Source organism: Ostreococcus lucimarinus, chromosome 6 (assembly GCF_000092065.1).
Source record: "Ostreococcus lucimarinus CCE9901 chromosome 6, complete sequence".
Taxonomy (NCBI): domain Eukaryota; kingdom Viridiplantae; phylum Chlorophyta; class Mamiellophyceae; order Mamiellales; family Bathycoccaceae; genus Ostreococcus; species Ostreococcus sp. 'lucimarinus'.
The window spans coordinates 561,196-573,722 of NC_009360.1; the positions used below are offsets into that span (position 1 = coordinate 561,196).

The 12,527-nt window shown below is 57.8% G+C and overlaps 3 protein-coding genes across 3 annotated transcripts; 1 reads left to right on the plus strand and 2 right to left on the minus strand.

The window, feature by feature from the left end:
• Nucleotides 1-262: 262 nt before the first annotated feature.
• Nucleotides 263-1,903, plus strand: OSTLU_49888 (predicted protein; the record flags this gene model as incomplete). Its single annotated transcript, XM_001418239.1, has 1 exon — nucleotides 263-1,903. The coding sequence occupies one exon, from the start codon at nucleotides 263-265 to the stop codon at nucleotides 1,901-1,903; it is 1,641 nt and encodes a 546-aa protein (XP_001418276.1).
• A 1-nt stretch (nucleotide 1,904) lies between these two features.
• OSTLU_24709 (predicted protein) lies at nucleotides 1,905-3,300 on the minus strand. Its single transcript, XM_001418486.1, has 4 exons — nucleotides 3,075-3,300; nucleotides 2,149-2,863; nucleotides 2,046-2,125; nucleotides 1,905-1,984 (listed from the first exon to the last, which is right to left on the minus strand). The coding sequence occupies exons 1-4, from the start codon at nucleotides 3,198-3,200 to the stop codon at nucleotides 1,928-1,930; spliced, it is 978 nt and encodes a 325-aa protein (XP_001418523.1). The 5' UTR covers nucleotides 3,201-3,300; the 3' UTR covers nucleotides 1,905-1,927.
• A 1,273-nt stretch (nucleotides 3,301-4,573) lies between these two features.
• On the minus strand, nucleotides 4,574-5,650 carry OSTLU_40957 (predicted protein; the record flags this gene model as incomplete). The annotated part of the gene is made up of 1 exon (XM_001418487.1): nucleotides 4,574-5,650. One exon carries the CDS (start codon nucleotides 5,648-5,650, stop codon nucleotides 4,574-4,576), a length of 1,077 nt encoding a protein of 358 aa, XP_001418524.1.
• Nucleotides 5,651-12,527: the final 6,877 nt, after the last annotated feature.

The following is a 12,527-nucleotide window of genomic DNA, read 5'->3' on the forward strand; positions in this document are numbered from 1 at the left end:
CCGCGACCGAACCGGCCGTCCGACCGTCGCGCGCGCGCGTCCGCGACCACACGCGCGCGTCGCCGGCGCGAGAGAGGCGGCGCGCGTCATCGCGCGCTGCTCTGCCGTCGCGCGCCGCTTTCGGCGGTGCCGATTGTGGATAGAGTGTCCCGCGCGCGCGCGATCGGCCGCACAGGGACGCGCGCGCGCGACGCGAGCGACTGGAACCGGCGTAGAAACACCGCGAACAATGTCCGTGACGCCCAGCGCGCGCGTGTGCGCGATGCTGAGCTCGAGGCTGACGCACGCGACGCTCGAAAGACGCGCGTCGAGCTTGAGGTTTTCCAAAGCCGCGAACGCGCGAAGAAACGCGCGCGGTGCGACGATCACGGCGAGCGGGTTGAACATCACGCCGCCGGTGAGCGATGGGACGGTGCGCGTGCGGTTTGCGCCATCGCCGACGGGGTCTTTACACGTCGGTGGCGCGCGCACGGCGTTGTTTAATTACCTGTACGCGAAGAAGATGGGTGGTAAATTCGTGCTTCGAGTCGAGGATACGGATCAAGCGCGATCGACGCGCGCGAGCGAAGATAGCATGGTTGCCGATTTGAAATGGCTTGGGCTGGATTGGGACGAAGGACCCGACGTCGGTGGGCCGTGTGGGCCGTACAGGCAGAGCGAGAGAGGTGAAATTTACAAGGCGCTCGCCGAGAAGCTCGTGGCGAGCGGACACGTGTACCCGTGCTTTTGCACGGATGAAGAGTTGGAAGCGATGAAGGCTGAGGCAGAGGAGAAGAAGCTTCCGCCGAAGTACATGGGGAAGTGGGCCACGGCGAGTGAGGCGGAGGTGAAGGAAATGATGGACAAGGGAGTTCCGTTTACGTATCGCTTCCGCGTGCCGGAGGGCGAACGCATTGAAATCGACGACATGGTGCGGGGTAAGGTTGGTTGGGATACGAACACGCTCGGCGATTTCGTGGTGTTGCGCTCCAACGGTATGCCCGTGTACAACTTTTGCGTCGCCGTGGACGACGCCACCATGGGAATCACCCACGTGTTGCGCGCCGAGGAGCACTTGCCGAACACGCTTCGCCAGGCGCTCGTGTACAACGCCCTCGGCTTCCCGCTTCCGACGTTCGCGCACATGTCCCTCATTCTCGCCCCGGATCGTTCCAAGCTTTCCAAGCGCCACGGTGCGACATCGGTCGGGCAATTCAAGGATGAAGGCTACCTGAGCAAGACCATGGTCAACTATCTCTCACTCTTGGGTTGGAACGACGGCACCGAGCAAGAAATTTATGAGAAGGCAGAGCTCGAGAAGCTCTTTAGCGTCGAACGCATCAACAAATCGCCCGCGGTGTTCGACAAGGTGAAGTTGAACTGGATGAATGGTCAGCATCTTCGCTTGCTTCCGGACGCCGACGTAGAGGCACTCGTTGGTGAGGCGCTGGTGGCTTCGGACTTGTTGAAGGAATCCTCCGGCGCGACGGTGCAAGCCATCATTCCTCTCATCAAAGAATCCATCGAACTCGTCGAGGACGCCGTTCCGCAGGTGCAAGCCATGTTTGAGTTCCCATTGAAGGAAAACATGGGCGATGATGCGATGAAGAAGGTGCTTGATGACGATTTTGAACCTATCGTCGACGCCATTGTCAAGGCGCACGCGAGCGGCGAACTCGCCGCGGCGGTGAAGGAAGGCACGGTGAAGCAATTCATCAACGCCACGGGCAAGGCCCTCGATCGTAAGGGAAAGAGACTTTTTATGCCTTTCCGCATTGCGCTTACCGGTCGTATGCAAGGTCCGGATGTCGGTGAAGTGCTCACGCTTCTCGACAAAGCTGCCGGCTCGAGCGACAAGATTGTGTCGCTCGACGACAGAGTCGCCGCCCTCAAGGCGGCTTTCCCAGCCGCTGTCGCAAACTAATTCGTTTTAATAACCAAGATCTTCTTAGGCAGAAAGGTTGTGTGCGTTGATGCTTGCTGTTTCGTCCCTACAAGAGCTAAATGTGGTCGGAAACGGCTCTCATTCTACCGAGAAAGAGTCGTCTTGAGAGAGTTCGGTATCGGTGGGGGTAGGATCGGCGACTGGCGTCGGTGCCGGATCCTTCTTGGGGTAAGCTCGGGGCTGGTTCGACGATTGCACTTTACTCGTGATATCGGTCAAAGCACCGATCGTGCTGTCGAAGATGGACGGGATATCAATGCCCGTGCCGCTTTCGATGTTTTCGAGAGTGTTCTTGAACTTTTCTCGGCTCTCCTCGAACGCCAAGTAGTTGTAGGTGAAGTAGAGCGTGTAAGCGATACCAATGGTTTCCAGCGCGACATCCGCGATACCCGGCAAGATGGCCACGGATAACAAAAAGGAGCCGGCGATGATGGCGTAGAAGCCAAGATCGGCTGTTTCCTTGAGCGACTTTGAGCTCGCCGAGCGTCGCACCGGGCGTTGAGCCGGCTTGCGCGCGAAAGGTTTCGGTTTCGGTTTGCTCGCTACCATTGGTTTGCGTCGCACGATCGGCTTCTTCGCCGCGATCGGCTTCTTCGCCGCGATCGGCTTCTTCGCCGCGATCGGCTTCTTCGCCGCGATCGGCTTCTTCGCCGCGAACGACGGCTTCTTCGCCGCGACGGGCTTCTTGACGAGCGGTTTCGCCTTGGCCGCGAACAGTGGCTTCTTCGTCGCGACGGGTTTCTTCGCGACGACCTTCGGCTTAGGCTTCGCCTTGGGCTTAGGCTTCGCCTTGGGCTTAGGTTTCGCCGCAACCTTCTTGGGCAACACGAACGTCGGCTTCTTCTTCTTCTGCGTGCCCGATCCCGCGTCCATGTACCCCCGCACCGCCGCCTTCCTCTCCTCCGCCGCGGGACCGCCAAAGTTAAATACCGCGCTCGTCTGTCATCGCGCGCGTCCATCGTCAGTCCATCGTCTCATCGAACGCGCGCGCCCTTCCCATCATCGCGTCTCCGCGTTCGTCCCGCCGCGTCCGCGTCCGATCCGTCCAACCGAATCGACGCATTCGCGATTCGCGCGCCCGCCTCGCCCGCGTCGAACCATCGAACGCGTTCGCGTCCTCGCGCGCGCGTCGCCGCCGCATCGCGCGCACCATCACGCCCCCCGCGCGTCGCGCGACGCGCTCGCGCGTCGCGCGCGGTCGTCGCGCGAGCGCATCCGTCGCCCGCGCGCGTCCGATGATTCCCATCGAACGCGTCGTCGTCGTCGTCGTCGTCATCGCCTCGCGTCCGTTCGCGTCGCGTCCGTCGAGATCTCGTCGCTCGCTCGATCGTCGATCGTCGTCGTCGGTCGACGCGAAGTCAGACGTCGTCGACGCGTCGCGCCGTCGCGTCGACGATCGACGATCGATCGAATTGAATTGAATCGTCGGTCGGTCGGTCGGTCGATCGATGTTCGCGTCGTCGAAAAATAAATCGACGCGTCGTCGATCGATTTTCGTATCGATCGACGCGTCGTCGATCGTTTCGAATCGACGTCGTCGATCGACGTCGTCGATCGAGCCATCGCGAGGGGGACCATCGCGCGTCGCGCGCGAATCCGCGACGACGACGACGCATCGCGCGGCGCGGATTCGCCGACGCGGACAACGATGGCGAAGAAAAACGTCAAGGCGGGGATGAACGCGCGGAAGGACGCGCTGGTGGACATGCAGACGGTGTCGGCGCGACAGACGACGGTGCGCGAGCGCGCGGACCCCTACGAAAGAGAAAACCCCTAGTAGGGGACGACGACGACGGAGAATCGCGAACGAATGACTGACGACGCGAGCGACCGGACGACCGAACGCGCAGAATAATAAGAAGAGGACGCGAAGAAAGAATGCGTTTTGGACGGACGAGGAGAAGGACGCGCTCGCGCTCGGGGTCGGGAAGTATGGGACGGGTACGGGACGCGAGGACGACGCGTACGCGAGCGCGAGGGGGAGACGAGGCGCGAGAGTAGGGGACGGGGGACTGACGCGAACGGCGCGCGCGCGCGATGATTTCGTAGGGCGTTGGAGCATGATTTTGAAGGATCCGGAATTCGGTCGCGCGCTCGCGGCGCGTTCGAACGTTGATTTGAAGGATAAGTGGCGCGCGTCGACGACGCCGACGAAGACGAGGGCGCACAAACCGGGGCTCACGCCGCCGTTGTCGCCGTTGGCGAAGTCTGTGGTTTTGAGTCCGCAAGCGCACAAGCAGGGTAAGCGCAAGTGGACGGACGCGGAAAACGCGGCGTTAGAAGCGGGTGTGCAAGAACACGGCGTCGGACAGTGGGCCGCAATCTTGAAAAATCCAAAGTACGCCCGCGCGCTCAGCGCGCGCTCAAACGTCGATTTGAAGGACAGGTACCGCTCGGCGAACACGCCCACGAAGTCTGGACGCCCGACATCGCCGATCGCTCCTGATGCGATTAAAACGTACCGCACGCCGGGTTACAAGCCGACCTCGCCTCGCTTCGCGTCGTCGCCGTACTCTTCGCCCCAGGTACGGTCTCCGCACGATCGCGTACGATCGCCGCCCATCGGTGAACTCCGAGACGATAATAAAAGTTGCAGCATCATGTGATTTACGTCTAGTCGTTGTACTACAATCGCTAATTTTGTCTGTGTTAATCGTGACTCGTCGCCATTTCGAACCACTGTCGCAACAAATCGCTTATCGTCGCCGGGAGCTGCGACACGTCTTGCACGAGGACGTAGAATGGAAACGGAAACGAGTCCAAATACTTTTTCATCACCGGTTTGCCTCCCGTGAATGACACACTTTGCATGTTCAGTAGACTGTTTTGGGGATTATCGAGCACGATGAACGCGACGAGTAACCCGCGCTGCGCACCAACTTCTCGCATGCACCTTCGCAAGGCTTCCTTTTCGTGAAATCGACCGTCGGCGATGATGAGCACGAGCTGCTGGAGCTTCGTGCCGCCGCCGCGAATTTGTTCTCGCGCGACGCTCAGTCGCGCAGCCATGGTTTCGAGGAGTTGAACCATTGGTCGATCGGCCAAGGTGTTGTCTTCCGCGAACGACAGCTTGCTCACGAGCGATGGGCCCTCTTGGTCGGTAAACGGCGCGCCGAGCGGATGCAGCGTGCGCACCGCGTTGGCCCCGGCGCCGAAGCCTACGACACCGATCTCTCCGACCTCTAAACGAGCCATGGCGCGCGCCAGGAGAACCATTGACTCAAGAGCGATGTGGCCGCAGTGGTTTTCTGCCATAGATCGCGAGTCATCGATGGCAAGCATCACTTGATACTTGCGAGCCGAAGGTCTCGAACGTCTGAGCCAAATTTTGTCCTTTCTGAAATCGCTGGCAATGTAAGGAATAATCTTCCGCATGTTTAGTCGCTTGCCGGTTTTGTAATCCCCTTGAAGTCGACTTGCAAGCGTTGGCTCGAGAATCAGTCGAAGTTTCTCTGCAAGTTCAGCCGAAAGCGCGGTGGTGAGCTGCTCCAACTTCCGCCACAAGTTTTGCGCGTTGGCCTCGTTGCCCCGCTCTTTGGCTGACTTTTCACGCCATTGCGTAAGACTTTGCTCAGCCTCGATGCGCGCGAGTTCGACGTCTTCCGGCGTGAGCTCGTGCACAACTTCACCTGCTCCACCTAGAGAAGTGTGTTCGAGCTGTAAAGCGATCGTCGACTCTTCACCAGTTTCGCCTTCACCGCCGGCGACGAGCTCTCGCTCGGTCATCGTTTCATCTTCGTCGGCCTCTTCGCCATCGATCGCAGCAGTTTGTGCATCCGTCGATGCAATGTCTTTCTTCGGTTCGCTACTTTTACGCTGTCTCTTCATCGCGGCGCTAGCGCCGTCGTCTTCGCGCTCGTCGTCGTTGCCGGGACCTTGATCGCCTTCATCAGTCGCGTCGACCCGAGAGTCTTGACGCATCTCCATGGGCTCGAGGCCTTCTTCGTCTTCATCCTCCGATTCTTCTGGCACGTCATTCAAACTGTTCTTCGTTGCTTGTTCCTCCGTCGCGTTACCAAGCGTCTGAATACCCTTATTGTCTTTACCGTCTTCGTCATCCACTCCGCCTTTTTCCGCAGCTCGCTCGAACTCGTACTCGTCGCCTTCGCCACCGCCGTCGTCCCCGCCTTGGTCTCCTGCGGTATCGTTCTCAGCAGCGTCCCCAACGACATTCAAACGTTCGCGCCAGCTCTTCAACGCGTCACCGAGCGAACGATGCGGGTTCGCATCTTGCTGACGTTGCGGCGGGGGAGGCGTCTTCTTATCTCCATCGCTCGCGGGACCGCCCGTCATCGGCGCGACCGTGCCTTCACCGCCGCTCGCGCCCGCACCAGTGCCTTCACCATCCGCACCGGCGCTCGGTATGTCGGTCGATGACTGTGGTAGGGGCAACTGTCTTCCATCGTTGCCTTCGTTGACGTCGGTATCCATCGCGCCATGCGCCTGTTGCTTCGTTTCTTCTTCTCCTTGACCATCAGATCCTTGCGCGTTGGCGCCCGCTTCACCGCCTTGACCTTGGGTTTCGTTGACGTCTTGATCGCCACCTCCCCCGTCACCTTGACCTTGCAGGCCGCCTTCTTCGCCGTCTTCGTCCATTGCGTCGTCCGCGGCGATGGCATCATCCTGGAGATGATCGGTGGCGCCTTCTTCTTCGTCGTCGGCTTGGGCGACCTCGTCGTCGTCCACGTCCATGACGTCGTCCGTGAGACCACCGTCGCCGTCTTCGTTCATCTCCCCATCCGCGTTTTCGTTTTGTTCATCGGCATTCACATCTTCAGGCGGTGCACCATCGAGTTCCTCGGCGTCTTCGTTTTGCATCGACTCATCGTTGGCGTCGTCTTCCGCGTCCTCGCCTTGTTCGTCTTCCTCTTCGAGTTTCAAGTCGTCGAGCTCAAACTCCTCAGGCTCGGGTAACGACGGGTTTTTTCCGTGATTCTCTTCGACTTCCTCCTCATTCTGCTTACCGTCATCGTTGGCGTCAGGAGCACCGGATTGATCGTTTTCTTTCGGTCGATCCTTCTCGTCTTCGCCGCTTTCTTCGCCTTGATCTGGATCTTTCGGCGGTCCGTCGTCGTCCTCCTCCGCCGCGCGCGTCTCAGTCTCCTGCTTTTCGTCCTGCTTCACGCTCGACCCTTTTTCGTACTTCTCCGGAGCCTCATTCTTCTCGTCATCTTTATCGTCTTCGTCGTTCCACATGCGTTCGTCGATGACGTCGCCGTCGTCGCCATCCTCACCCATTTCCTTCTCCATGTCCTCCCTGGGATCGTCTTCGTCTTCGTCGTCACCGCCCGCGTCGACGTCTTCCATGACACCCTCGAAGTCATTTTGCATCTCTATCCCGCCGTCCTCCTCTTCTTCGCCGCCGCCCTTGTCTTTATGCTCTTCCTCTTCCTTCTCGAGATCCTCCATGCCCAGGATTTGATCTTCGTTTTCAATTTCATCCGCGACGTCCTTCTCGCCTTCGCCCGCGCCCATGCCGGTACCAGATTGATCGTCCATCATGCCACCACCGGCTTCACCGTCGGCTTCTTCAGGTGGAATACAGAACCCCTCCACGGATAAACCAAGGAATAGTGCGGTGAGTACGGACTCGAGCTTGCAGGAAGACTTGTGAAAGTTGATGTACTCAAAGAGAACGGTTCGCACGGCGCTTCGTAACAGGCCCAAAAGCGGAGCGACGGTACCCGCGCGCGCTGCGACAAAGTTTGACACATCTCGATCATCGATGGCGTGCGCTTCGTCGACAACAGATTTGACATCATTGACGACATTACGTACGGCGTGTACGATGTGCTCGAGTCGTTTCGGGTTCATAGCACCGCCCACCGCAGCTTCGTACGTCGTCATAGAGCCTTCGGCTTCTTCCTCCTCGTCTTCACCTTCTGCGACGATTTCACGTTTGATCATGATTGGTTTCGACGAAGCATCGACGCCTTGAACCCAAATCAAAGTCGATTGTACGACAGTTTCGATGTTTTCACTCAGTTTTCCGATGCGCTTTGAAATAGACACGACGTCTCCGGCGACGTTTTCGCCCCCTGGCGAGACGCCGTTCGTGAAGTCCTTTTCAAATCTGGTAACGTCCAAGTCCACAATGGAACGCAAGAAATCCCAGCCAGGCACCGCATTTGCACCATGCATTCCGATATCACCAGTGGTCAATCGTACTTCGGCTTCGACTTGCGCACTCGCAAGTAACTTCTTTACGCGCTTGAAGTCGTCGAAATTTGCCTGGATGGCGGCCACAGCGTCACTCGATGCGACGGCGTTCAATCGCCAAGGTTCCAATGACGGACGATCGTTGCCCACACGTATATCTACACTTTCTAGTGTACACGCGAGGAATGGCTCGAGACGCGCCCGGGCGCGGTGCGCCAGATCTTTGCATTCAGTTAAAGCCGTCACAACCGCGGCCGTAGTGGGTTTTACCTGCGACAGAGGCTCTGCCGCGGAAATCGCCCTGTTGAGTAAACTCACGTCGACACACGCCGTCGCAAAACGATCGATGATATCGCGCTGTTCAATCAGCCATGATTCTGCAAACCGCTGGGATGGAAGATTTCCGTGCGCACTCAATGCGTTGAGCGACGAGTAAGCGATATCGATATCCGCCTCTGCTCCAGCGGCGGCGGAAATCGTAGACCTTTGCGTGCGCAAAATGTGTAACAAATGCTCACACGATAGTGTCGCAATCTCCACTTCGCGACTCGTCAAGTCTGGATTCTGCGCCCCGCGCATAAGCCAGAGACGCTGAATTCGAGCCATTGAACGATAGTAGTACTTGTCCGCCGCTCTAAAAGCATTGGTCGCGTCCTCGCCGAGGATGGCGAGGCATCGAGGTTCCTTCATTGCTTTCTCCATGAACCACATCGTCGCAGCGCGATACTCTACCGGCACAGCGCCTCGAGAGTGTTTAATTCCCATGGCTGGCAAAGTTTTGAGCAAGTCCTGAAAAGCCTTCTTCTTGATTGCCTTCTTCGCTGCCTTGTCGTCTCGAAGCGCATTCGCGCGCTTTGCGATTGTCACGGCAAAGTCATCGAGAGATTCAGCTCCGGCGGTACGCACGTCGTAACCATCTTCGCCGTTCAACGCTCGATCTAGAATAGTTCCCATGCGTTTCACCAGTGATGGAAGGCGCGCGCGGTAAGAGGTTTCATCGACATCAATCGCGGCTGGATGGTATTCCTTTCGGATTTGTTGCGCCACTCGCGAAGACGTTTCGACCGCATTCTTCGTGCGAGCGCTCGCTTTAGCGCACGCTCCGTTCCATGCATCCCGCTGTAATCGTAACGATTCTAGTTCTGCTTGTCGCATGGTGTCGATTTCAGCTTGACGAGCGAGCTTGACGGCTTCGAGCTCCTCTTTCGATGGTTTCGCCGCATTCGGAAGTATCGGAGTCTGAGTTTGTGTACCATCGTCGACAGACAACTCCTTGAAACCTGTTTGTGATGCAGCGGTCTCCAAGACTGGTAGTACTAGTCCATTGAGAGCGGTGTCAAACGCTCGAACGAACTTGTGCAATGATCGCTGATTCGCTTCGCCCTGGACCTTCATCGCGTGATAGCCTCGATCTTCCCATTTCGCGAGCTTGGCGTGATCTCGAAGTTTAATCTCGCATGGTTTGCGAATCGTCTCAATATGTTTATCGACGACGCTCGAAAACTGAGAGTAGTATCGCCAAATGTTGTACAGAACTGCGCAAAGTGCGTCATCGTGGCTGCTGGTACTTGCACCTCGCGCCTTGCACGCGCGCGTTTCGACTTCCAACTCGGCGAAAAAGCACCAAATCAATTCCAATCGCGTTTCAAACTCACCGATTGTCGAACCTTGAAGATATTCTTCCAGTGCAACGGTAAGACTTCGAATCTTCTCAACGTCAACGTTGTGGATTTCATCTTCCGGAGCATCATCGCCAGACAAAGCGCGCGACTTCATCGAGCTGAGTAAACGATAAATGGCAAACCATGTTCGCTTGGCTCGAGATGCGTGTCTCTCGCTACAACGAGCGAGAAGCCGCGGCCAAGTACGAACTTCGCGCGCACGCCAACGAAGTGCGAGCTTTGCACATTCGTTGAGCTCATTCTTAAGCGATGTGTGCTCTGCCGAAGACTCCTCCCAAATCTGCGCTCGAGCGAGAAGGAGCTCGATACCTGTCAAACCAGCCTTCACTGGGCCCAATAGCGGCAAAGAGAGCATTCGATCGCATAATTCGGCGAGTTGCGTCAAAAGAGGGTGTTCTGGCCATTCGTCGAGCAGTTGCGTCAGCCTTCGTCGCGCCGCCGCCACGGGAGGAACGATAAGCGCCATTTCTCCTGGGCATCCGCCGACGGTGAGCTCGTCGTCGAGCGCATCTGCCGCTGCGTCTTCATCTAGCTCGGCTTGACTTCTCTTCGTTCTCGCTCTCAGCGCTTCTTCTTCCTCTGGCGTCGCTTGCGATTCGTACGGTGACGTGCCAAGCGTATCAACCGAAAGCGCTGGGCGCGACACGGCGGAATACTCCAACGCCACGCGGAGGGAGTGCCCGAAGCGCGACGCATAATCGACGGCTACTGGAAGCGATAATTGACTCGCTTTCAAGACAGATATTCCTGTGTCATACGACCGCGCAAACTCGGACGCGCGTAATGCTTCATCGGTGTTTAAATTTCGCACGTATTTGCCATACTTGGTCAAACGCATTGATTGAACAATCTTCTCCTGGGCGCTCAATGATTCCTCAGTCGAGTGCGCAGGCGCACCGCGAAGAGTGGCAAGAGCCGCGTAGTGAACGTTCACAAGCTCTTCAGCGAGTTCGCCTTCGAGGATGCCGGCTAAGCGTGCTGCGCGGGTGATGTCCACTTCGTCATCAACCTCTTGAGATTTTGGCTCATCTTCCACGCAATCGTGCTCGAGCATCAGGGGCGCATCCGGCGCATCCTTGAAATCGGCGAAACCTGCGGCAAAATCCTTGAAAGCGATGCGATATGCGCGCTCCTCCGTCTCTTGGTCGTTCGCTTCCGTAGATTCATAGGAGCTTGGACCCTTGGTGGCTTGTTTGAATATTTCGGTGGCGAGCCTATCGGCCTCTGCGTCTTCTTCTCGACAACTGTCGTAGAGCGCAGAAAACGCTGCAAAGCATTTGCTCAAACGTTGCCAACTCTTCATGCTCAGCGCACCTCCGCGACGAGCTTCGGACAGAGCACTCGTAAGCGCAACGCGTAGCGCACCTAGCTCTAAATCGCCCGATTTCGGGTTGGACGGAAGATGCGCTGCCGCCGCATTCTCCGCACTACTGAGTGCTCGTAGCACTCGATCTTCGCTAAGCATCAGCGCTGCTGAACCTTCGTAGGCGGCGTTGACGACCGTCGGGAACGAAAACAATGCGACCGCGGCGGAAACTATTTCGCCGTTATTTTTCATGCGCGCACGCGCGGCTTCGGCGGCGAGAGCGACACCACGGCGAATCTCGTACACCGCAAGTTGAAGCGGTTGCGTCATATCGCGGTACGACGAATACTCATCATCCAATAGCGAGCTCCACTGCGCGCTCGATCCGAGCCACGTCTCAGCTTCCATGATCGTGGTTTCATCTGGCTTGAGTGCAGAACACTTTTGCAGCAGCTGAAGCAGCCTCTGCGCAGAGGCCAAACCTTCGCGGAACTGTACGACGACACGGCGAAGCGCGGCCCATCGTGACGGCGTCGGGCGCGGAAGGGCTAGAGTCCTTAATCTCTCGCGCTCAGACGAAAGACGTTCATCAAGTTGTACGCAGTCAACTAAACTCTGAGCGTCGCCGCTCGGCGCGGATGGCGTGCGTTGATGCCAAGTAATTACACCGATGAGTGGCTGGACTTCGCGCTCGAGCGTCGTGTCCAAATGCCAGAGCTCTGTCCGCACGGTGACAGCTGGATCGGATAACCCGGCTGGAAGCAGAAGATTGAGACGAAGCACACCAAGAAGCGCCCACGCAGCGCCGCGACGCCCCTTGTCGCGCGCGCCAGAATCACCGGAAAGGGTTGCACTTTTCACAACATCTTTGTGCGATGCTCCCTCGCACACCGCGACAATCAAAGGCTCGAGTACGGCTTCACGCATAGCTGCGAGCGGCGAGTACGCATCACACAGATGTGCGCATGCTGTTTTAAGCATTTTAATTGTGCGCGCAGCTTCGTTCGCCGTTTGCATCGCACCATCGCTGACCAACTTCATCATCGCATCGACGGCATTCACCAGTGCGGTAGCGCTTTCGCCACCGTCTTCGAGCAACGTCACATGGCTGAGCAGCATTTGTGCGGTTAGCCCTGCAAGCGAAATCCAATCTTCGATTGATGCATGCACGGGGTTTGCGCGCTCGAAGCGTAAAAGCCTTGATGCCATGCGCAACTGTACCATACGAGGCAAACGCTCGGCGCAGCCAATATTGGCGTCCGTCACAATGCCGGACACGAACGCCGTCGCCGTGGCGCGTTCAAATCGAATCGGTCCCGAAGCGGATGCCCAAAACGATGACATTGTACTTTCGGACGACGCGTCAGCCTTAGCTTTGGGTAACAGCGCGCGAGGAACGCCGTCAATGGCGTTATCCCATTGCGATGCGTGCCAACGAAGCCACATATCGTGCAGA

Bases quoted from the DNA above. Each gene is read 5' to 3' on its own strand.
- OSTLU_24709 (XM_001418486.1), bottom strand. From the start codon at position 3,200: ATGACGACGACGACGACGACGACGCGTTCGATGGGAATCATCGGACGC. The intron at 2,864-3,074 runs GTGCGCGCGATG...GCGCGATGACAG, and splicing joins GACGCGCGGGGGGCGTGATG to ACGAGCGCGGTATTTAACTT. The intron at 1,985-2,045 runs CGATACCGAACT...TTTCCGACCACA, and splicing joins GTCGCCGATCCTACCCCCAC to TTTAGCTCTTGTAGGGACGA.